Below are 24,682 nucleotides of genomic sequence, written 5' to 3' on the forward strand. Positions count from 1 at the left end.
AGGACCCTGAGACCATGACCTGAGCTGAAGGCAGAGGTTTAAGGCACTGAGCCACCCAGGCGCCCTTCATTCCTTTTAATGGTTGAATAATCTTCCATTGTCCAGGTACACTGTTTTTCATTTACTCACTTACCTGCTGATGGACGTTTAGATTATTTCCACAAATAATTGTGTGGATGCATGTTTTCAGTTCTCAGGAATATATCCGCATAGGAGTGAAATTGCTGGGTCAAACACTAACTCTATTTTGCCCTAGATAAACTCTCTTTATTTCCCCTACTTTGAGGAGCTGCCAAATCGTTTTCCAAAGCAGCTGCACCGTTTACATTCCCACCAGCAGCTCCAATTCCTCCGCAGCCTCCCCAGTGCTTATTATCTGTCTTTTCCATTACAGTTAACCTTGCAGGTGTGAAGTGGTAGCTCATTGTCATTCTGATTTTCATCTGACTGATAACAATGTTGCGGATATTTTCCTATCATTCACTGCCTTTGGATCCACCATACCGCTAGAGGAACTCTTAGCCATGTTGCCCTATTTGATCCACATTTTTCCAATTAAGGTATTAATGACATCTTCCTTCTTGGAGTCCCTCCCTTTCCCTTTGCCACATCCTGCATGTGATGTTCAGCATGACCTCCGTGTTTTGTTTTGTTTTTTAAATATTTTATTTCTTTATTTGACAGAGGTCATAAGCAGGCAGAGAGGCAAGTAGAGGGAGAGAGGAGGAAGCAGGCTCCCTGCTGAGCAAAGAGCCCGATGGGGGGCTGGATCCCAGGACCCTGAGATCATGACCTGAGCCAAAGGCAGAGGCTTTAACCCACTGAGCCACCCAGGTGCACCCCCTCCATGTTTTCATACTGTGATCACATCCAGATGCATCCCCATATAATCTATGGCATTGGCTCTGCAGTTTTTCAAACCTGATATAAATGACATTGTGCTGTAATCCTTCTGCACCTTTTTTAAAAAAATTATTATCATTGCTTATTATATTAGTTTCCTAGGGCTGCTGTAATTAAGGACCACAAACTGAGTGACTTAAAGCAACAGAAATTTATTTTCTCCCCATTCTGGGAAGGACCCAAAACCCAGGTGTTGGCAAGGCTACATTCTCTCTGAAGGCTCGAGAGGAGGATCCTTCCTTGCCTCTTCCTAGCTTCTGGTGTTTGCCAGCAATTCTTGACATTCCTTGGCTCTGATCTCTGCCTCTGACACCATGTGGCTTTCTTCCATGTATGTACCTGTGTCCGTATCCAAATTTCCAATCATGCTGGGTTTGCGACCCACTCTAATAGTATGAACTCATCTTAACTTAGTGACATCTTCAAGAACTCCACTTCTAGATAAGGTCACATTCTATTTCTAAATAAGGTTCTAGAGGACTTGAATTTGGGGGTGGGGCACACTAGTCAATCCAGTATACTCATCATCGCGTTTTCAGAACTCACACTATTGGTATGTGTGTCCAATTCATTCATTTGAACTGCTGTGTGGGAGGCCTTTGTGAGAGTATACCGCAATTTATTCATCCCTCCTGCTGGTGATGAACTTACCTTGTTTCCAGTTTTCTCTGTTTCCGACAAGACTGCAATTAACATTCTGGAACAAGTCTCTTGGAGTTTCTTAGGGCAGTAATTTTCAAAGTGCCCAACAAGATCCATTAGTGGGTTGTGAAATCAATTTAGTGGGTTGCAAACATGATTTTCCCTTTAATGAAATGGAATCAAATAGAACAGAAGCTATTGTAACACGTGCACATAGTCAGGGTACGGATTACCCCGTGAAACTGCTTCAGGTGTTTATCATGACCTGATCTGAGCAAACGTTTTTTGCTCGGGAGGCTGTAGCCAGTAATGGCTGTGCTCTGTCCAAGGTCTGATGGATGCCACCAAATTACTTTCCAACTCATTTGTTCATTTACACTCCCATCAGCTCGTCATCAACACTTAGCATAGTCAAAAATCTGAATTTTTACCAGGCCGATGGGTTGTCATCTTATTTCTGGAAGAGGAAACAGGCTCAGAGAGGGCAGAAATGCCAAGAGCTGGAAGACAGACCCCGCCATCTGGACTGCAACGACCCCAGTCTTCGCTGGGATTGAGATGCAACGTTGAGGACCCTGTAAGTGAAGAGTTCTCGGGCTCTAAATAGACACCTGGGTGGATCTGCCTTCAGCTCCGGTTCTGATCCCAGCGTCCTGGGATCCAGTCCCGCATCGGGCTCCTTGCTCAGTGGGGCGCCTGCTTCTCCCTCTGCCTGCTGCTTCCCCTGCTTGTGCTGGCGCTCTCTCTCTTTAATACACAAATAAAATCTTAAAAAAAAGACTTCTCGTGGTCTAAGACGGAATGAGGGCTGAGTGGGGAAAGGAGTTTAGGATGAGAGCTCAGCTAAACCCCTTTCACCTTTCTACACCTCAAAGGGATGCCTGGAACGCAGGGACCTTCTGCCCGGCCCACAGCGCCCTCAGGTGGCTGCCTAGCGCACAGCCGGAGTTGGGCTGATGCTACGGATTGCGCAGGTTGGGGAGAAAACCACACTCCTCCAGCCCTGAGCCTACCAGACGCGCCTTGACCCCACCAGACGCGCCTTGACCCCCGCATTCTTTTTTTTTTTTAAGATTTTATTTATTTATTTGACAGAGAGAGATCACAAGTAGGCAGAGAGGCAGGCAGACAGAGAGAGAGAGAGAGGAGGAAGCAGGCTCCCCGCTGAGCAGAGAGCCCGATGCAGGACTCGATCCCAGGACCCTGAGATCATGACCCGAGCCGAAGGCAGCGGCTTAACCCACTGAGCCACCCAGGCGCCCCAACCCCCGCATTCTTGAACCCCATCTTCCCGCCTCATCTCCTGAGGGACCCACCTCCTCTGGAAATCTTGGCGTCTCGACTCTGGCCTGATTTCCCGCAGGCCCCTCAAGTGGGGATTCAGGAATTATGTTGCCAAGCTCCTGCTCCCTCAGACACCCAACACCTGCTACTAGGGGACCAAGGAGTCTGGTCATTCTATGCTTTCCTTTTCCGAGACAAAGGAATCGCACTATCTCCCCGACCTTTACTCCCAAAAAGTTCAGCTCTCTGATCTTTAATCCTACGCCCTAGCCAAAGATCCAAACCTGGGTCCGAAAGCCCCAGGAGTGCTCCGTCCCAGCCCCACCCCCCCGCAGGGTTTGGATAGCTAAGCTCCCAGCCCTTCCCCCAGCCCCCAAAGCCTCAGGTCTCCCCCAGCCCCTCCTCCACTGCAACCTTGGGACCCAGGCTCCAGTCGGCCTCAGAAGGGGCCCAGGCGTCCTACCTACAATTCCTACCCATTGAAGTCTTCTCCCATGTCCACCCACCGCAGCCACCCCATCCAGCTCTCTTTAGGGGATCAGACCTTCGAACCCCATCTCTAGGAACTCAAGTGCCAGATTCCCCCAGACTCCGCCTCCTCCAGAGACACACGCACCTGTGTCCCCTCCCCGCTTCTCCGGGGCCCGCCCCCTTACCTTTGGCTCCGGGTCCCGCCCCCACCCTGGGCGGGGCCGCACCTTGGCCTGCCGCGGGCCTACCTTCCCCGGAACCCGGGGGCCCATGGCTGCCGCGGCAGCGCCCTGGGGGTGGCCGTCGGGAGAGGCCCGCGCGCTCGGCCGGGCTGTGAGGCGGCTGCAGCGCCTGGAAGGGCAGTGCGGGGATCCCCGGCTTGCCTCCAGCCCCCCCTCGCTGCGAGACGTGCTGCCCCGCATCGTGCAGCTGCTGCGCCAGGTGGCCCACGCCCGGCGGGCGGCCGGCGGAGGCGGCCCCGAGGGTCCCGGTGGTGCGAGGGACTTTCTCATCGTCCACCTTCACAACCTGGAGGCCAAGAGCAGGCAGGTGGCGGCACTGCTGCCACCCCGGGGTGAGAGGACTGCCAACGACGAGCTCTTCCGGGAGGGCTCCAGACTCAGGTGAGCAGCCGCCCTGGCCCCAGAGAAGACATGGGATCAGGAGTCCGGGCCCCCAGCCCCCTTCTCCGTCAGACCCAGGCGTCCAGGCCCCCAGCCCCCTCCTCCCTCAGACCCAGGAGTCCAAGCCCCAAGCCCCGCTCCCTGAGAACCTGTAAAACCGAACAACCCAGTTTTTTCTTTCTTTGGACACCTATGCCCTCAGTTCCCCATTTCTCCTCTTTCTTGGCCATCCAGCAGCCCGCTTCACATCGCCCCACTCTCCCAGAAAACTAGACATACATCCTGGGAATGTGGGGTTCCCAGGGAGCTTCTTGCATGAGGAGGGATGGACTGACACTTCCATCACTGCCCCTGCCTGTGGGGACACACAGCCCCCCCCCACCCCGTCTTGGTTCCTGAGGAACACCTAGCTCAGGACCCAGGGCTTATCTGTAGCTCCCCCCCTCCACTTCTGAACTCTGGGGAAGGCGCTGCTGAGTGACAGGAGCAGGTGAGGTCTGGGCTTTAGAGCCCAGCTCAAAACAAGGTCCGGACCAGCTGCTCTCAACCCTGTCAGGCAAATACTTTTGTCTCCTCAAATTCATCCTGAAATGAAATGCATAGGTTAGGGGCACCTGGGTGGCTCAGTCGGTTAAGTGTCTGCCTTCAGCTCAGGTCATGATCCCCGGGTCCTGGGATGGAGCCCTGCATCGGGCTCCCTGCTTGGCGGGGAGACTGCTTCTCCCTCTCCCATTCCCCCTGCTTGTGTTCCCTCTTTCTTTCTCTCTGTAAAATAAATAAATAAAATATTTTTTTTAAAAATGCATAGGTTAAACTATGCATAATTTTTTAAAAAATTATTATAATACCCAAGTGGCGCCTGGATGGTTCAGTGGGTTAAAGCCTCTGCCTTCAGCTCAGGTCATGATCCCCGGGTCCTGGGATCGAGTCCCGCATCGGGCTCTCTGTTCTGTGGGGAGCCTGCTTCCTCCTCTCTCTCGCTGCCTGCCTCTCCGCCTACTTGTGATCTCTCTCTGTCAAATAAATAAATAAATAAATCTTTTTTTTTAATCACTATAACACCCAAACTGTATTATAAGAGATTATTTAAAAAAAAGAAGAAGAAGAATGTCCTTCATAGTAACGTTATCTGTGTTTCCAATGAAAATGCCAGGACATGGGGTGCCTGGGTGGCTCAATGGGTTAAGCCTCTGCCTTCAGCTTGGGTCATGATTCCAGGGTCCTGGGATCGAGCCCCGCGTTGGGCTCTCTGCTCGGCATGGCAGGGAGCCTGCTTCCTCCTCTCTCTCTACCTGCCTCTCTGCCTACCTGTGATCTCTGTCTAATAAATAAATAAAATTTTTTTTTAAAAATGCCAGGACACGATTATAATTATTCTAGGAAGCAGAATGGGCTAGTCAAACATTGGCACCTCTAGGGAGAATCCCTATGTCACTGAGCCAGTCTCCCTTCCCTACAGAGGATCATCGAATTTCTGTAAAAATAATTTAAGATGTGCAGAAAACGCTTTTGTAAAATGGAATTGGGTTTTAGGTTTAGATCATTTAAAATAGATTCTCCACTTTCATGGATGCCTGATGGGACATTGGAAAGTGGAGTGGGATGTGGGCAAATTTTGCTACAGGGGACTGTCCCCCACAATTTAGCCTCCCTATCGTAATGGCTATGTCAAGTAAATTTCTCAAAACTCATTAGAAAGGTGGTATAACTCCACTGAGAATCACTGTTCTAGAAACTAGGAAGCGGGGCACCTGGGTGGCTCAGTGGGTTAAAGCCTCTGCCTTCGGCTCAGGTCATGATCCCAGGGTCCTGGGATCGAGCCCCACATCGGGCTCTCTGCTCGGCAGGGAGCCTGCTTCTTCCTCTTTCTCTGCCTGCCTCTCTGCCTACTTGTGGTTGCTGTCTGTCAAATAAAAAATAAATAAAATCTTTAAAAAAAAAAAAAGAAACTAGGAAGCATGGGGCTTAGTGAGTGTCTGAGTTGAGTGTTCTAGTTACTAGGGTTCTAGAAACTCTCTGAAGAAGATTTTAGAACAACACTCCCAACTAAAAATCTAATGCAGCCCACATACATAATCTTTTATTTTCCAATAGACATATTACAGATTTTTTTTTTAAGATTTTATTTTAAAATAATCTCTACACCCAGGGCGCCTGGGTGGCTCAGTAGGTTAAAGCCTCTGCCTTTGGCTCAGGTCATGATCCCAGAGTCCTGGGATGGAGCCCCACATCCGACTCTCTGATCTGTAGGGAGCCTGCTTTCTCCTCTCTCTCTCTCTCTCTCTCTCTGCCTGACTCTCTGCCTACTTGTGATCTCTGTCAAATAAATAAATAAAATCTTTCAAAAAAAAAAAAATCTCTACACCCAACATGGGGCTCGAACTCAAACCCCCAAGATCAGGAGTCACCTGCTCTACCAATTGAACCAGCCAGAGGCCCCAAGAAAAAAAAATTTTTAACAGGTGCAGTGAGTTTTGATAACATTCCCTTTACTCAACTCACACTATCCAAAATATAATCTCAACTTGTAATCAGTATAAAGCAATAATTAATAAGATAGTTCACATTTTCTTTTTCCAAAATCTGGGGCACCTGGGTGGCTCAGTCAGTTAAGCATCTCTTCAGCTCAGGTCATGGTCCCAAGGTCCTGAGATTGAGTGCTCGCTTCGGCAGCACATATACCAAGGTCCTGAGATTGAGCCCTGCATTGGCTCCTTGCTCAGCGAGAAGCCTGCTTCTCCCTCTCCCTCTGCCCCTCCTCATGTGCTTTCTCTCTGTCTTTCTCTCATGCTCACTCTCTCTCTGAAATAAACAAATAAAATCTTTAATTTTTTTTATTAAAGAGGAGAGACCCCTCTTTTTAAAAAAGAAAAAAAGATTATTTATTTATTTTATTTATTTGAAAGAAAGAGACAGAGATAGAGCACAGGCAGGGAGAAGAGGGAGAAGCAGGCTCCCCACTGAGCCTCACACATGGGACTCCATCCTAGGACTCTGGGATCATGACCTGAGCTGAAGGCAGATGCTTAACCCACTGAGCCACCCAGGCATCCCTAAATGAAATCTTTAAAAATAATAATAATAATAAAGCCAATAGTAAAAAATGAATGTGCACTGAGTGCTGGCTGCACGTCAGGTGCGCTGGGCATTCTCTGCTGCCCCTCTGAGACAGGGGCTGCACTTATACCCATTTCACAGTTGGGGAAACTGACATAAGGGGGAATAAAGGAACCTCCCCAAAATGCTGCAGCTAAATGTCAGAGCTACCTTTTCTGCACCACCCCCCATCCTGACCCATACCCCAGGGGGGCCACTGGCAGGAGAAAGCACAGGGGTCCACCCCCCCCCCCCAGGGCTGCTAAAACCAAGAAGGCTCCCAGCGCAACCTGCTCTCAGACTGCTCCCAATGCCCTCGGCTCTCATGGGCTCCACCTCTGATAAGGCACCCCTGGGGGGCGGCAGGTGGAGGCTGGGGTCTGTTTGCTGGAGGATGACTGGGATCCTGGGCAGTGCCTCCCTTCCTTCATGGGTAAGGAAACTGAGGTTCACAGAGGGGAGGTGTCGGCGCTGCCATAGGCCATCTTGGAATCAATTTCTTGGTTACAGAGTCTGGGGGCCTGGTGCCTGTGGGTCTTTCCTACAGTGGGTGCAGGTGTCGGTGGGAGGCCCGGAGTCCAGTCCAGGCCCTCAGAGCCCATCCCCACAGGCGACAGCTGGCCAAGCTGGCCCTCATCTTCAGTTACATGCACGCGGAACTGGGTGCACTCTTCCCCAAGGGAGAGTACTGTGGGCACACCTACCAGCCCACCAAGGCGCAGGCCCATGCCTTCTGGAGGGAGCACTGTGGAGCCCGGTGAGTTAGCACCTGTCCCCGGGGCCCCTTAGCTCCAGCGCCTCCTCCTGTCCCTGCCCTAGGGGACCCAGGAGTCCAGCCCCCAGCCACCTCCTCCCTCAAACCCAGCAGTCCAGGCCCCCAGCCACCTCCTCCTCAGAGGTCTTCCCATCCAGGTTCCTCCGCTGCATACCCCACCCCCTCCATCCAGGTGTGTGCTGCCCTGGGCTGAGTTTGAGTCACTCTTGTGCACCTGCCACCCAGTGGAGTCAGGCTCCACAGCCCTGGCCTTGCGCTCCACCATTAACCTCACCTGCAGTGGCCACGTGTCCATCTTCGAGTTTGACATCTTCACCAGGCTCTTCCAGGTCAGCAAAGGCCAAGGCTGGAAGCCCAGACTCTTGGATCCTGGGGGAAGGAGAGGTTGTTGAGAAAAGAGGGGCTGGGATCCCAGACCTGTCGTTCCTGGGAAAGGGAGGATCTGGGGTCTTCTGTATCAGATTCCTGAGGCCCGCCCCAGGTGAAAGCAGGGTGACTGAGACCCCGGGAGGCATGAGAGGTGGGCGGCTTCCTCGGCCCCTCCCTGACCCACTTGCCTCCCTGCTCCAGCCGTGGCCAACACTCCTCAGGAACTGGCAGCTCCTGGCGGTCAACCACCCGGGCTACATGGCCTTCCTCACATATGATGAGGTCCAAGAGCGTCTGCAGACCTGCAGAGACAAGCCAGGCAGGTAAAAGGGCTGGGCCATAGGAGGAGGAGGCTGCTGGGGGCTCCAGGGTCTGGATCCTGGGCTAGGGTGTTGGGGGAGCCCAGCCAGCCTTTGGGGAGTAAGAACTGAAGGGCTGAAGAACCTGAGAACCCAGACTGCCGAGCACTGAGAGGTAGGATGCTGAGTGCCTCATCCTGGGACCTCCCAGGAACCTAATGATCTTGGGCAGTGCTCACCATGCACCACCTTTTGACGTGCATTCTTCTGACACTCTCACAATACACCTTCTCACAATCCAGCAGCTAAAGGAACAATACCGAGGCCGGGGGGCTGAAGACCCTGCCCCAGGATAAGATCCATTTCTGATGAGTCAGAGCTCATATTGCACCGTCTGTCAAAAAAAATTTTTAAGGCGTGCCTGGGTGGCTCAGTGTGTTAAAGCCTCTGCCTTCGGCTCGGGTCATGATCCCAGGGTCCTGGGATCAGGCCCCATGTTGGACTCTCTGCTCGGCGGGAAGCCTGCTTCCCCCCACTCTCTCTCTGCCTGCCTGTCTGCCTACTTGTGATCTCTGTCAAATAAATAAATAAAATCTTTTTTAAAAAAATTTTTATATGATCCCCCCACACACACACACACTTGCTGGAGTAGGAGACTGAGATCCAAATACCTGAGTCCTTAAAAGATTTCAAGCCGAGAAACTTGAGCTGTTGGGCCCTCCCAGAGGGCTAAGGATTGAGGGACTGAGCTACCTGGAACACCTGGATGTTGAGGGAATAGGAGGTCAGATTCATGAGTCTTGCAAGGCTGACTCCAGTAACGCCAAGTATGTTAGCACTCTCCCGGTTACACTTCATACTGGTTTAAAGGGAAAGGAAAAAGGATGGATAAATTCTCGTGATTGAAAAGACCAGGTGTGGGGTTTCAGGCACAGCTGGATCTAGGTGCTCAAATGCTATTGTCAGGGATCAGTGTTTTCCCTGTGTCTACTTCCCTCTGTGTTTGCTTCATTCTCAGACATGGTCTCTCCTTATGGTGGCAAAAAGTTTCTAGAAGCCCCAGCTGTACGCTCTACCAGCTTAGCAACCTCTGTAGGAATAGGGTACCTTGCTCCTGATACTTCTAGCAAAAAAAAATCTCAGTGGTTACTATGGTCAGGGGTCCTAAAAAAGGCACTGATTGGCCAAGATAAAAACAACCTTGTCTGAGCCCCAGTGAAGGAGGAGGAAGAGACAAGCAGGTAAAGCAGCAGGTAATTCCCTATAGGGGAGGACAAGAATTTTAATGCTCATTGATGAAAAAGTGGTAAGCTAGATTATAAAGGACAACGACTTAGACACCTGGATCTCCAACAGAATGGGCAGCTGGGAAGTCCCCAGTGGGACAGCAGTGACCACTCCCTCACCCCGTCCTACCAACCTCTTCCTCCAGTTACATCTTCCGACCCAGCTGCACTCGCCTGGGTCAATGGGCCATTGGATACGTGAGCTCAGATGGCAGCATCCTGCAGACCATCCCTCTCAACAAACCCCTGTTCCAAGCACTCCTGGATGGACAAAAAGAAGGCTTGTGAGTCGCCATCTTGGCAGGGGGAGGGTGTCAGCAGAATGCGCTTGGAAAAGTAGCTTGTGTTGAGCACTGCCAAGATCCCTCAGGGCCCAGGTCGCAGGGTAGACATTGTACGTTTGCAATACTACGTTGTTCCAGTAGGCGGCAGACGAGGGTCTTGGAGCTATTTCTTTTTTTTTTTTTTTTAAGATTTTATTTATTTATTTGACAGAGAGAGATCACAGTAGGCAGAGAGGCAGGCAGAGAGAGAGGGAAGAGGAAGCAGGCTCCCTGCTGACCAGAGAGCCCGATGCGGGGCTCGATCCCAGGACCCTGAGATCATGACCTGAGCTGAAGGCAGCGGCTTAACCCACTGAGCCATCCAGGCGCCCCTTTTTTTTTTTTTTTTTAAAGATTTTATTTATTTTAGAAGCAGAGAGAGAGCTCGAGCTCGAGTACTACAGGCACATGCAAGCAGGAGGAGGGGCAGAGGAAGAGAGAGAGAGAGAGAGTTTCAAGCAGGCGCTACACTAAGCCTGGAGCCGGACCCAGGCCTTGATCTCACAACCCTGAGGTCATGACCTGAGCTGAAATCAAGAGTCTGAAACCTAACCAGCTGAGCCACCCAGGCGCCCCTGGGGCACCTTTTCTGGTTCATGGAAAGCGGCCATGGGCACTAGCAAGTGGCTGCAAGGAGTGTGTGGGAGCCGACCCCACTGGCTCTGTTCCTAGGAATTCTGCTGAAAATCTTTGGCTTCTAGATACCCACACCCTGTGCTAGAATCTAGACCAGGAGAAAGAACTGGGCAGACAGCTGGACAGGTCTTTTCAACTTCCAGCCTTGGCTGCCCCCCAGCTTCTCTTTCAGAAGCTGCCCTGGGTCGGAGGGGAGTGGGAAAAGGTGGTGGGAAAAGGTGAGTCTCTCCCCGAACCTTTAGCCAGAGCTTTCTTACCAGGCGTACCTAAATGATACGATGTGAGACAGATAGATACGCAGTCTGTTCTCTTTTGTTGTTATTCATGGTAGTTCTGTAAAGTCCCCACAAACACTGATTTATAGAACACTGAGCCATGGCTTATGGGGCAAATACAAGTGTAGTTTCCTGCAAGATTCTGGTCCCATATATTTTTTTTAATTTTAAGTAGGCTGCACACCCAATGTGGGGCTTTAACTCATGACCCCGAGATCTAGAGTCCCAAGCTCTACAGACTGTGCCAGCTGGGCGTCCTATCTGGTCACATTTTTGTCAACCAGTTGCTACCTTATTGGTAATCAGTAGCAACCTTTATGTGTTTTTCTGCCTAAAGACACCTTATTTAATGTGTAGTCTGTGCTTTGACAGTGAAGTCAAGTCTAAATAAAGCTCATCTGACACGTGTATATTCCCTATAAGGCGCAGCCCAGCCTTGTGCTTAGGGACACTGGACAGCACTCCAACACTGTCTCAGGGACATTTAAAACAGCGAAATCACTGACAGAATGCATAAAAATGCAAAAAAACATGGCACTAAATGCACTGATAAGGATGCTTGTTTATAGCGTGAGGAAATGAAATGAAAAGACTGAGTGTCCCCTTCTCCAGCCTCAGCCGGAAACGCATCAGGTGACTCAGGGTTTTGACAGGATGTGCAGTTGGTGAGTGACCACAAGAGTACCATGACTATGGATTTGAGGGTGACAGATGTTAGCAGGGAGACACATCTGCAGAAACGGAATCCAAGAATAATGAGGCTCTATTGGTTATACTAGTATATCCCGACTTGACAAACAAGAAAAAGTGAGGCACAGAGAGACAGAGCCACTTGTTGGGGTCACACAGCCACTGAGCTCACGGGCTGGGACTTGAGGCTGGGCTCAGATACGGACCTTCACCCACCACAGTGTCTTGAGTTCCAGGTCAGACTTCATTGGAGAAAAGAGATTCTAGAAATGAAATGAATATGAACATCATCAATCTGGCTTAACCTATTCCTCTGCCCCATCCTGCCCAGCACACAGATCCCACTACCCATTATAAAAATGGACAGATCAAGGAGAGAGGCGAAGAGACTCCAAGCACTTTCTACCATACAGTGAGGTGGCTTGTGGGGTCTAAAGCTGATCATAGCAGCTCTCTCTTTGGATGTGTTTAAGTGTGGAGGAAGCGTTTTATGGCCACCACCAATCTTTGCCCTGCCCCCTCCTCCCCGGACATGATTATGTCCATTTTACAGAAAGGAAAACTGAGTGCAGGGAGGTAGAGTTGCCCAGCGCAGGGCACACAGTGTGTTTGTGGGAGAGCTCTACCTGTTCTGCTCTACCTGGCTGACCAGGCAGACCCACCAGGCTCAGGGGACCCTTGGCACTGCTGTAGGGTACAGTTGTGACCCAGAGGGTGCACAGCCCAGTTCTCAGACCTTGCCCACGGCCCTCCAGGCCCTGCTGTGTGGCCTTGAGCTGTTACCTTTCCTGCAGTGAACTTCCGTAACTATATGTGAAGTGAGGAGTGTAGACAATCTAGAAGGGTCCTTCTGATTTGCTAATCCAAGACTAGGATCTGGTTGCTCTAGCAATGCATGAGCTAAGACACTCCTATATTTGGAGTTGAACACTCAAGGACGGGGGCTCCCTGGGAGGGTGAAGACTGGGGTTTCCCGGTTTCTCAGTTTCCTGGTTCCTGTTGATCTGATTTGTGTTTCCAGACCTTGGGACACTTAGGTCTAATGTGCCTTTTTTGGGGGGCTCTGAGGGGATACAGCCCTGCCCTGGGATCCGAGGAGATACCACTTGCCCTGGAAAGTCCCAATGGGAGGAGAGGGAAGGGAAGAGATTCCTAGGCCAATGATGGGTTTGGGAGAGATGCTCATCCAGGGGCCGTGGGCCTATGGCAGAGTCCAGGGAGCCCTTGCTTCTTGGGGTGGGGGATGTTAGATGTCCCTCAGTACCCCTGTCTTCCCTTTGCCCAGCTACCTCTACCCAGACGGGAAGAACCACAACCCAGACCTGACTGAGCTCTACCAGACGAAACCCCATCCCTACATCCGTGTGTCAGAGGTGAGGTCGCGCCCTCTGCCTCCCCCCGCCCCATCCCTGCTTCCTGCCCTATCCCTCACCCCCACACTGTGCCTCAATTCCTGAATTCTCTCCCTCAGACTCAGGCCTAGAATCCCAGAGGCCTTGGGTATGTGTGCTGGTGCAGTGGCCATGTGAGCTGGGTTAAATCACTTGGTCCCTCTCTCTGCCTCTGTTCCTTCTCTGGAAACTACGGTTCCTCCTGCCTCCTCCCCAGGGGTTTTTGCGGGGATTAAACTAGGAAATGATACTGCTGAGATTATTGGAATGGCTGATGCACTTGAACTTCCCCCGATGACAGCCCCTGTATAGCTTCTAGTCTTTACAGCCACCCCATGGGTGAGAGAGAAATGCCAAGTGAAACCTTTTGGTATAAGTATATCCCACACACTATCTGGGATATACTTAGATCTTAAAAAATTCCACTTCATTTATCCAGAAATCAGCTTTAACAGGGCATGCTATATTTTTAGTTGCTAAATCTGACAACCCTGAGTGTAGACCACCCTGGAGACAGAGGCCCACAAGAAGGTACAAGGAGGAGTCTGCTGAACACACGACCTTGAACTTCAGAGGGCTCAGGGCTGGCACAAAAGTTTGGGGCTTTCTTCCTGTGGCCTGACTTGGATCCCCATGGCTGACAGGCCCCTTGCCATCCTCCCCGTCTTCTCGCCTGCTAGGAGCAGCTGCAGCTCTACTGGGCCATGGACTCCACGTTCGAGCTCTGTAAGATCTGCGCGGAGAGCAACAAGGATGTGAAAATCGAGCCCTGTGGGCACCTGCTCTGTAGCCGCTGTCTGGCCGCCTGGCAGGTGGGTCTGACCGCCCTACCGTCCTGCCCATTCTCCCCCCACTTTACGGCACAAGTCCCTCCTAGAGGATCACCCACATAGGGCAATGCTTATGGATCATATGGGGAAACTGAGGCCCAGGGAGAGCAGAGATGTGCTCAGGGTCCCTCAGGAGTGATGAATGGGAACCCAGCTCTCTCTGTGCCTCTGTCTCCATCTTGCTCTGTGTCTCTAACCTCCGCTCTTCCTTCTCCGGCTGCGTTATTATCCGTGGAAAGGGCTCCTTGTTCCCTGTTCCTTGGCTGGGCGATCTGGGGCCAGTGGCTTCCCCTCTCTGAGCCTTGGGCTCCACCCCTGGAGAATGGGGCTAACAGTAGCCAACCTCCCAAGGGCTATAGTGAGGATCCAAGCCCACAAAACCCTCTGCAAAGGCCCTCTGGGAAGCTGGGGCTCTTGACCCCTAGGTAGTATAGAACCTGACATTAATTTTTTTAAGATTTTCTTTATTTGAGAGAGAGAGAGCATAAGAGGGGAGAAGGTCAAAGGGAGAAGCAGACTCCCCATATGCGGGACTCAATCCCAGGACTCCGGGATCATGACCTGAGCTGAAGACAGTTGCTTAACCAACTGAGCCACCTAGGTGCCCTGGGTTTTTGATGGTAATGGAGGTGTTGGACAAGTATCTGATGGCTGAGGCATGCGTTCCAAAGACTTTCATCTTGGATACACATATTGCCAGCTGTAGGACGCAGCTGCTAGCAAAATCCGATAAGGAACCAGGCCACCCAGCTCATGAAGTACCCTGTTTAGAAAGCCGAGGGGAACCGGTCAGATGACTGACCCTGGAAGACCCTGCTTTGTCCTTCCCACGTTCTAATGCCTCAAATTCACTAACAAAGAGTGGACCGATGAATCCCTAGACACTACACTTATCCCTTAATAAAGGCAGAGCCCCGGGTATGTGCACCTTCCCTCTCTCTACACCCAGGACCTCGCTGTGGGGCCACGTAACCCCCAGGACCTGTGAGTCATCATCTGGTTCTTCGGAGCTCACGGGTGGCTGTCACCGAGGTGTATCCTGGATCATAAGAACCGTAGCACTGGCCCCAGTGATGGCTGCGAGGCAGATGTCTCTATGGGGCTCACCAAAGTTCATAGGGGCCCCGGCAAGTACCTTGGGCATTTCTAGGCAACAGCATCGCTTTGGACAGCTAAGCCCCTCACCCTGCAACACCCTGGCTCCACGGGGCTCCCCACTCGTGCCCCTCCTGACCCTGCTCCCAACCCCCTCCCCCCCCCCACATTCCCCCCCAGCTCCTCTCCTCCTGACTCCTCTCCCTCTCTCTCCGTCTCCCTCCATCTCTCCTCAGCACATCACTGTTGGGGATGTAGGCTCTTGTGATCCCAAGGGACATGGTGGAGGACAGGGAGAACCTGACCCAGGCCCTTCCCACCCTACTCCTAGCACTCGGATAGCCAGACCTGCCCCTTCTGCCGCAGAGAGATCAAGGGCCAAGAGGCCGTGAGTATCCAATTCCAAGTGAGGCCAGCGGAAGCCAGGGCCACTGCTGAGCACCTGAGAGATAGCAGTGACCAGGAAGATGAGGAGGAGGAGCTGGGACAGGTGAGCGGGGCCAGGGACTCCTGGGTCTGAGGGAGGAAGTGCTGGGGGCCTGGACTCCTGGGTCTGAGGGAGGAGGCTGGGGGCCTCACTTCTAGGTCTGAGGGATAAGGGGGCTTGGGGTCTGAACTCCTGGGTCTGAGGGAGGAGCCTGGGGGCCTCACTTCTAGGTCTGAGGGATAAGGGGGCTTGGGGTCTGAACTCCTGGGTCTGAGGGAGGAGCCTGGGGGCCTCACTTCTAGGTCTGAGGGATAAGGGGGCTTGGGGTCTGAACTCCTGGGTCTGAGGGAGGAGGCTGGGGGCCTAGACTTCTGAGTCTGAGGGAGGAGGGGACTGGACTCATGGGGGGAGGAGACTGAAGACCTCCCTCCTAGGTCTGAGGAGGGGACTGGGGGTCTAGACTCCTGGATCTGAATGGGGAGGCAGCTGGCGACAGGATTCTGGGGTCCTAGAAGCTGGACCTTTGCTTCCCCCAAGAATCCAGGGCTCTTTCTCCAGCTGTAACTCTCCTAAGGGTTAGGACTTTGCCTTCTCCATTCTATCTCCAAAGCCAGAAGAGTGCCTGAATGCTGGGACTCTGAGCAGAAGGACACGTAGGGGGGCAGACAATGGCAGCTTTCAGTCCCCTCCTCACCCTCTGTCTCTCCTAGGTGGTTTCCTCAGCACCCCCACAGCCCCCTCAGCTGAGTGTGTCTCCCGCTAAAGGCCGGCTGAAAGTGGTGAGTCAGGCGCTGGTCTGAGGTGGGCAGCTCAGGTCTTACTCAGCCTGGGGTCTCTCAGGGGCCCCAGGCCCAGCACTGATCTTTGCGCCCATTGACAAGGTGCTGGACGATCCTCTACGCCCTCTTGTTCTTGTCCTTAGTTATCCCTCACTGGCTTCCTGACTCTCCGTCCAGCATCCCGGTCATGTCTTACCCGGTCATGGGCCTTTGCACCAGCTGTTCCTTGTGCCTAGACCTCCTTTCCCCAGGCTTGCTTTCTCATCTCCTCCTCAGGGAGGCCTTCCCTGACCACCGTATTTTACTGATAATAAGAACCCCGCCCCCACCAAAGTGCTGCTGATTTCCATAGTTCTTTTCACCACCTGCCAGAGGACAGTCTTTAGGCCTCTGCCTTCTCTGGTATGTCTCCAGAGTCTAGAACAGTACCTGACACACACTGGGTATTCAGTGAAGAGACTTTGAATAAATTCCTTGAACTGGGTGTCCCCAGCAGCCCATGGAGTCAAAAACTGTTCCCCTCTTCACTTTCCAGAGGAAGAAGGCTCAGAGAGGTGATTGCACTCGAAGAGAATTTGGTGTTTGGGGGGCACTTAGAGAACCCTCAAACCAGCTGCTTATTTTCTAAGCAAGCCCCAGCCTTCTTTCTCTCCCCCACCCCATACTTCCTACCCCAGGATTTTCCAAGCCCCTGGCCTGCTGGGGAGGGGCCCGTCTCTGCTAGCGTCTCAGGCCAAGCACACGCAAGATTCAATCAATACAGGGCTGTCTTCAAACAAACAGCTCAGGAAGTCCGGGAACACAATTCGACCGCAGCAAACAAGTGAGCCAGCAGGAAGGGGGGGTGGCGGTGACACCAGCCAGGGAAGCTAAAAACAGATCCAGACCTGCAGCCAAAAGCAAATGGAAACATTAGGAGGCACTTAGCCGGCTCCCTGAGGACAATGAGGGGGACACAGCCCAAATGGGGGCCCAAGGGGGGGCCACAGGGGTGCACTGTTGCCTCGGCTAGGCCCTCCGCTGGCATGCCTTTTCCTCTGCTCCCCAAACCTGCCCAATTCAAATCCTAGTCAACTCCTACCCCTTTGTTCTTCAAAACACGCAGCAAGAGAGAGGTGGTCCTGGGGGGCGGGGGCGGGGGGCGCCGCTGCCCAGCAAAGTGACCGCCAGAATGAAAATGGTTAACGTATGCAGAACTTGCTCTATGCCTGGCACTGCTCTTGACCTATTGATTTAATTGTCATGACAACCCAGGGAGGCAGGTACTGTTCTGATCCCTCTTATGCAGAGCCCGATGTGGAGGCCACCAGCTCAAGAGAGAGAGTTGGGACTGGCCCCCAGGCCCCTGGCTCTAGACTCCAGACTCTGTCCTCCACTCCAGTGGGCCTCTGGGCTCCTCTCTGTGAAATGGGCACCATGCCAGTCCCGGCCGTGTGGGGGCGGGGGTTGGGCCGCTGTGGGCATGGGGCAAAAGGGGCTGTGTCCATGTCCTGGGAGTCTGCGTAGGCCACTCCCACACTGCGGTTCCCCACCTGAGAAACCCCCCTCTAGGCAGCAAGCCCGTCATTTGGTGGGACCCCAGCACCTTGCTGGCCCCTGGGGACCTCTCCCATCCTGTCTCCATAGAGAATAGCAATAAGCCTCGCATGGGACCCCCAGGTTCTGCTGAAATGAGCAAGACTGAGTGTTTGTAACCTGGATTCACATCCCTCCCTGACCTCTAAGAAGCCCCTGCCTGCTGCTCCCCAGGGCTCCAAGAAAAAGCCAACATGCTCTCTGCAGCCCACAAGGCCTGGGGGATCTGACCCCTCCCCACCTCTCTGACCGCTTACCATCCCCCCACCTCCTCTTCAGCAGCAGTGAACCCCTGCCCCTTCTAATGGGCCAGCAAGCCCACCACCCATCTCAGGACCTCTGACTACATCTTTCTTACTCTCAGCCTTCTGTGTAATTCCCCGTCCCCTTCCCAGAGGTCTTCCATGGCCTCTCTTACATCTAGTCATCCCCCACTCTCCCCATGCCGTTTCAGTTCCTTGAAGAACATCTAACACTCTCTGGATGTTTCCTTGTCCGTGCACTGATTACTCATGGTATCGTGCACTGATTACTCACTCTCTGGATATTTTCCTTATCTGTGAGCTGATTATTCATGGTAAGCCTCGTGCTCAATAGATCATCAGTTTCATGAGGACAGAGATTTGTGTGCCTGGTTCATAGCTCTCTCTTCAGAACCTAGAATAGTGCCAGACACACTGTAGATTCTGAGAATATTTGTGAGATGGATGGATGGATGGATGGATGGATGGAAATATGGTTGGATGGATAGACGGGTGGGTCGATGGATGGATGGAAAGATGGACAGATAGATGGATGAAAGCATGGGTGGGTGGATGAATAGATGGACGGAAGGAAGGAAGAAAGGAAAGGTGGATGGATAGATGGATGGATGGACGGACGGATGGATGGAGGAATGCGTAGATGGATGGACAAACAAAACTTCCTACTTAAGCCAGAAGTCCTACGGAAAAAAACAACATGGACCAGGGACACTTCTGTTGTACTGTCCCTCCTCCTCCCCCCAGCCACCAAAGTGTTATCACTGTCTGGACCTATGAAATGAAAAGACAGTTGTAGCTCAGCTGTGACATTTCTTAATCTCCTCCCTCCAGGCACCTCTGGCCCTCCCCAGGCTTCCGGGCCCTCTTTCCTTTCCAAGAATTAAGACTGAGGCACCTCTGGCCCTCCCCAGACTTCAGGGTCCTCTTTCCTTTCCAAGAATTAAGACTGTGGAGTTAGCTCCGTGGCAAATCACCTCCAGCCCTCAGGCCAGGGAGGAAGCCCCGGGGTAAGTGGAGAGGCAGCTGGGGTCCAAGACACCTGGGTGTGTGGGAAGACGGGATTGGGGGAGCAGAAGGGAAACACTGGTCCTAGGAAATCGACAGCCCTCTTCAAACTCTCTCCACTGCAGAAACACCTAAGGGAAAAGTCATCCCTCCAGCTGTGCCTGAGGGTCCCGTGATTCCCTGCCCAGGCCACCACAGCCCCAGCCAGGTTCCCTCCCTGGGCCTGGCCCTGCTTTTCCCCCAACCCGGGCTGGGATACCATCTAACCCACCTCTCTTTCTGCCTCGCAGGGCCCCAAATGTGCTGCTAAAGGGAGCCCTGGGGCTGGAAGGGGTTTCTGAATAATAAACTGCCAAACCTGGTTGTCCTCAGATGTGTGGAGAAAGTTCAGCAGTCACCAGGGGGCAGCTTGACCTTGGGAATGGGGGTCCCTGAGGCCTGATCTCTGCCCCCCATTAACCCAGGGGTCGAGAAGGGTGAGTGGGGGACCCAGCTCTTCGGGATCCAGGAGTCTAGGCTCCCAGCCTCTTCCCTCAGACCCAAGAGTCCAGAGTCCCAAGTTTTCAGAGAATCAGGCAGCCATCCCTCTTTCCCCACTAATGCAAACGAATTTTCTGGAACCAGATCTAGATATCCAAGTACGAAGTCCCTAGTCCAAAAGACCCCACATTTCTTTAAGAGTCGTGTACCGGATCTTGCCCCAGTGTTCTTATCCCTCTTTTCTCTCCATTCCACTCTGGGAGAAGGGTTCCAGGGATTGCCAGTCCAAATCAAACTGAGGATGTGTCTCCCCACCTCATCACTAATCTTGGAGGGACCCAAGCTTCCCTTCACTTCAGTTTAAACCAGTCCACACCCCCTGAGCCCAGGCCGTGCCCAGCCCCAGGCACATGTAGCAGTAATCACTGCCCCCTGGTGGCTCCCAGTCCTGTGGGAGACGGACTGTGATGACACCAGAGTGGGCAGGGTTGGAGGGGTGGGTGGGGGAGAAACGGGGAGGGGGGTGCCACAGGAGCCCAGAGTAGACAGCTGAGCCAGCCTGGGAGGTCAGGGAGGACCTCCAGGAGAAGGCATCCGAGCTGCGACTAAAAAGAAGAGGAAAAGGTTTCCGACTATCAAGGGAGCATGGAAGCCCCCACCGTGGATTTGTCCCAAGCAGCAGAAGCCACCCCCTGGGACAGAAAGAGAATTCACTGAGAGGACGTGCGATCTCTCACAGATTCCCGGGAGCGATTAGAGATCCAAGAGGGGAAAGGAAGCCGTGAAAGGGAAGGGATCCACTGGCAGCCGGCTCCCGCTGTAGCCCTGCCCCCATCACACCATGGAACTGGTCCGATGAGATTACAGTGATGGCCCAATAACCCCTGGACAGCAACCAGCCACCTTGTTGCCTCTGCCGCCCCAGCATCAGGCTGAGGCTGCTCTTCTCACTCACAGTTGCTCGGAACAAATCGTGCCAACACTTAGTGGTGACGCCAACGTCATGGAGACTGAGGGCCAGGATCTGGGGACGGGCTCAGGGTACAGTCAGGTGGTGTTCTGGGCCAGGGCCTGTGAGGGCGGGATGGAGGGCTCTCTGCGGTCCGACCTCTCCATGTGGCCACCACGCTAGCTAGCTTGGGGTTCCCCGCAACATGGCTGCCTAAGGCAGCCTGACTACTTGTAGGTTGGCTGATGGCTTAGTGGAGAGTCTCCGGGTAACCCAGGCAGAAGTTGCATAGCCTTTTCTTTTATTTTTTATTTTTCAAGATTTTATTTGTTTATTTGCCAGAGATTGAGAGCACGAGCAGGGGGAACAGCAGGCAGAGGGAGAAGCAGACTGCCTGCTGAGCAAGGAGCCCAATGTGGGACTCAATCTCAGGACCCTGGGATCATGACTGAGCTGAAGGCAGTCACTTAACCGACTGAGCCCCCCAGGCGCCCCCTCGTGGCCTTTTCTACCTAATCTTGGGAGTCCTATAACGTCACTTCTGCCACGTTCTCTCTATGGGAGAATCACAGCCATGGCATGGCATAGATACAAAAGAGGAATGGACATAGGGTCCCCCTTTCCTGGGGAGTGTCGAGATCAGATTGTTAGAAGAGCATATGGAGGGGCGCCTGGGTGGCTCGGTCGTTAAACGTCTGCCTTTGGCTCAGGTCATGATCCCAGGGTCCTGGGATGGAACCCCTCATTAAATGAATAAATAAAATCTTTAAAAAAAAAAAAAAAAAAAGGAGCATATGGAACGAGAGATACCATTGCAGGCATCTTTGGAAAATAGAATGTGCCCCAGCTCCACAAGGGCATAGACCAACCAGTCCCTGAATCTTCGGCATTATTAGTTCCTGATTCCAAGTACAGCAGGATTTAGGGGCGCCTGGCTGGCTCCGTCGGAAGAACATGTGACTCTTGACCTAGCAACCGTGAGTTCGAGCCCCACACTGGGTGTGGATGTTACTTAAAAATAAATAAAGAGAAAACTAAAAGAAAAAAAAAGTTCTTATCTAAACTTTTGCTGCTTACAGTAAACTGTTGTCCAACTCAGTGCAATCACACTGCCCTCCCCGCTCCAAAAGACAACACGGGCTGGGGCGCCTGGGTGACTCAGAGTGTTAAGCCTCTGCCTTTGGCTCAGGTCATGATCCCAGGGTCCTGGGATCCAGCCCCACATCGGGATCTCTGCTCAGCGGGGAGCCTGCTTCCTCCTCTCTCTCTGCCTGCCTCTCTGCCTAGTTGTGATCTCTGTCAAATAAATAAATAAAATCTTAAAAAAAAAAAAAAAAGACAACACACGGGCTGTCAAAGTTACATTCTCCCGATGCAAATCTGGAATGACCGCAGACCACAGAATCACCATTCCCCACCAAATGTGTCATGATCCCGTATTCCACAAGCTGTGAACTCCTTGTAAAGTCAACCATCACACACTGTAAAGTAACAGGATAAAGGTACAGTAGTCCCCCTTATCCGCACGGGGAAGGTTCCGAGACCTCTCAGATGCCTAAAACCACAGACAGTAACCAACGCTAGGTATACTGTATTTTTTGACTACGGGCTTAGTACTTGGATATCTGTATATACCTATGTTAAAGTTTAATTTACAAGTTAGGTAGAGTAAGAGATTAACAATAATAAAATAGAACAGTTATAACAACATCCTGTAATTAGAGTTACGAGAATGTGGTCGCTTTCTCAAAATATCTTCTTTTACTCAACCTTCTTCTTTTTTTTTTTTTTTTTTATTTTATTTTACTTACTGGGACGCCTGGGTGGCTCGGTCGTTGGGTGTCTGACTTCGGCTCTGGTCATGATTAACAGGAGAAGAAAAAATTAATACCTTAAAAGAAGAAAACACTCAAGAAGCAGCAGTCCTGAATGGTGTTTCATAAACTGAAGAAGTTCCTAGTTTACAGTTCTTTTACATTACATTTTACAATAGTGCTTGTACAAGCTTGCCAAAGATAGAATATGGATCGCCAGTCTTTACATTGCACTTTCAGTTCCTCCATTTGGAATTCAGAAAGGGGAGGGATCCTGAAGATATCACATGTTAAACATACTTTGACACCTACTGTGTTATAAAATATATCATCAGATGTGCCTTGAGAATAGTATATGTAACATTGAAAAAAAGTTTCTGGCTATTAAAAAAAAAAAAAAAAAAAGATCGAGCCCCGCTTGGGCTCCCTACTCAGTGGGAAGCCTGCTTCTCCCACTCCCTCTGCTTGTGTTCCCTCTCTCACTGTGTCCCTCTCTGTCAAATAAATAAATAAAATCTTCAAAAAAATTTTATTTGTCAGCGAGAGAGCGAGCACAAGCAGGGAGAGGCAGGCAGAGGGAGAAGCAGGCTCCCCACTGAGCAAGGAACTCAATGTGGGATTTGAACCCAGGACCCTGGGATCATGACCCGAACAGAAGGCAAGACACTTAACCAACTGAGCCACCCAGCCACCCAGCCATCCCTAGACTCAACCTTCTTGTGATGATGGAGAATAAATGCCTACGTGTTAAGATGAAATGAGGGGCACGACACCAGCACTGTGACATGACCTTGGGCTACTCTTGCCTTTCTGAAATATACGTCAGGAGGAAGATCATCTGCTTCCGGACAACTGTTGGCTGAAGGTAACAAACCATGGAAAAGGAAACCGTCAATAGGCAGGGCAGCCACAGAGGAAAAATAAGCCTTGTTAATTAAAATGTGTAAGTGTATACACATGAGACAGGAAGAATGGGATTGGGAAATTCATTTATTGCACAGATCTTGACTCTGCTGCTTATATCAAGGACGATACTAGGCGCTGGAGATACAGTGGTAAATTCTACAGAAGACAAACAATAAAAAATAAATGTGTGACCCCGGTAAGTGTTGTAGAGGAGAAACGTAGTAGGGAAAGGAAAATAGAAATGGCTGGGAAAGCAGAAATTGCTATTTTAGATAAGATGGTCAAGGGAAACTGATGAGGTGATGTTGGAAAAGAGAGTTGAAGCAAGTAAGGGAGGGAGCTGTGTGGGGAAGAATGTCTAAGCAGAGGGAAGAGGAAGTGCAAAGGTCTTGTGGCCAGAACCCAGAGTGTGCCTGGCTTTGCAGAACAGCAAGGAAGCAAAGAGACCAATGTGGCAAGAACAGAGCTGGCAAGGAGGAAGAGAAAGATGGAGTCAGGGAGGACAAGATCAAGGACCTTGTGAGCCATGGAGTGGATTTTAGCTTTTCCTGAGAGGTGCCCTGGAAGGACTCTGAGCAGAAGAGTGATGTGGGTTGATTCACACTTTAACGGGATCCCTCTGGCTGTTTTGTGGGAATAAATTGTAGGGACAAGGGCCGATGACGTTACAGTACTAGTTTCTGCAAGTCTTCGAGGGACCGTGGCTAGTATTTATTCCTGCCTGCCTTCATGCACACGCCATACAGTCCTTCCCTTTCGCCCGAACCTTGGCTGTTTGGATTCTTGAGGAAGGTGGAAGTGGGAGTGGCTGTGGAGAGGGTGCCCACCAGAGTCCAGCCCAAGCAAGTAGGTGTACAAGCAGGAGCCAGAGGAACTGGGGAGTGGGTGTCCGGGGTTGCAGTGTGTGAACTTGTCCCCAGGAACCCTTGGAGTTGTATTTGTCCATGAGTGAGCCTGTACTATGTGTCCCACGATGATCCAGGGAGCCTGCATGCTCCTGACTCCCGAGCCCTGTAAATTTCCCCTGAGCACCTGCTCCATGTCAGGCCTTATGCAGGGGACACAGCCATGACGGACAGAGAGAGCTCCAGCCCTGCCCCCATGGACCTGCGGTCCCGTGTGGGGAGAGATTAAGCCACAGACAATATGACCCAGAATGTGCAGGACTGGGTTAGGGGAGCCTAGAGGGGGCCTTTGACCTAGCCAGGGGAGCAGGGAGGGCATCCTGGAGGAGGTGATGGTGTAGCTAATACTAAAGGGTTCCCTTTCCCAATGTAACAATTGCTTTCCTTTATCACTGATGAATCAAGTAGCCTTGACCAGTGTGACCAATAACTCCCAGGCTGACATGTAATCTAAGCCTTCCTTCTGAGCCTGATGGTCAAAGCCGTCTTACCAGTGACCCCCATTCTGGCCAGTGTCCAGGACTAGCTACTCCCTATAACCAGTGACATCTCTTCCCTCCCCCGCTCCCAGAGGATTTTGTCCCAGTCAGA

At 51.9% G+C, this 24,682-nt stretch overlaps 1 protein-coding gene across 5 annotated transcripts; it reads left to right on the plus strand.

The window, feature by feature from the left end:
• The first annotated feature begins 3,493 nt into the window (after positions 1–3,493).
• CBLC (Cbl proto-oncogene C) lies at positions 3,494–19,408 on the plus strand. 5 transcript variants are annotated; one of them, XM_032325091.1, is made up of 12 exons: positions 3,494–3,923; positions 7,630–7,776; positions 7,967–8,123; positions 8,365–8,486; positions 9,895–10,032; positions 12,958–13,045; positions 13,744–13,875; positions 15,320–15,478; positions 16,126–16,194; positions 16,872–17,017; positions 18,864–19,039; positions 19,163–19,408. In XM_032325091.1, the coding sequence occupies exons 1-11, from the start codon at positions 3,571–3,573 to the stop codon at positions 18,988–18,990; spliced, it is 1,638 nt and encodes a 545-aa protein (XP_032180982.1). In that variant the 5' UTR covers positions 3,494–3,570; the 3' UTR covers positions 18,991–19,039; positions 19,163–19,408. The 5 variants fall into 5 exon arrangements, with proteins under 5 accessions (XP_032180982.1, XP_032180983.1, XP_032180986.1 ...); XM_032325092.1 differs by having other exon boundaries at positions 18,924–19,039; XM_032325095.1 differs by lacking the exon at positions 7,630–7,776.
• Positions 19,409–24,682: the final 5,274 nt, after the last annotated feature.

This window comes from Mustela erminea, chromosome 19, assembly GCF_009829155.1.
Source record: "Mustela erminea isolate mMusErm1 chromosome 19, mMusErm1.Pri, whole genome shotgun sequence".
In the NCBI taxonomy this organism is placed as follows: Eukaryota; Metazoa; Chordata; class Mammalia; order Carnivora; family Mustelidae; genus Mustela; species Mustela erminea.

What these genes read in the sequence shown, in the direction of transcription:
- CBLC (XM_032325091.1), top strand. Translation starts at nt 3,571, where the DNA reads ATGGCTGCCGCGGCAGCGCCCTGGGGGTGGCCGTCGGGAGAGGCCCGC. An exon ending in TGCAGAGACAAGCCAGGCAG is followed by an intron (nt 8,487 to 9,894) that starts GTAAAAGGGCTG and finishes CTCTTCCTCCAG; the next exon opens with TTACATCTTCCGACCCAGCT. An exon ending in AATTCGACCGCAGCAAACAA is followed by an intron (nt 17,018 to 18,863) that starts GTGAGCCAGCAG and finishes TCCTCCCTCCAG; the next exon opens with GCACCTCTGGCCCTCCCCAG.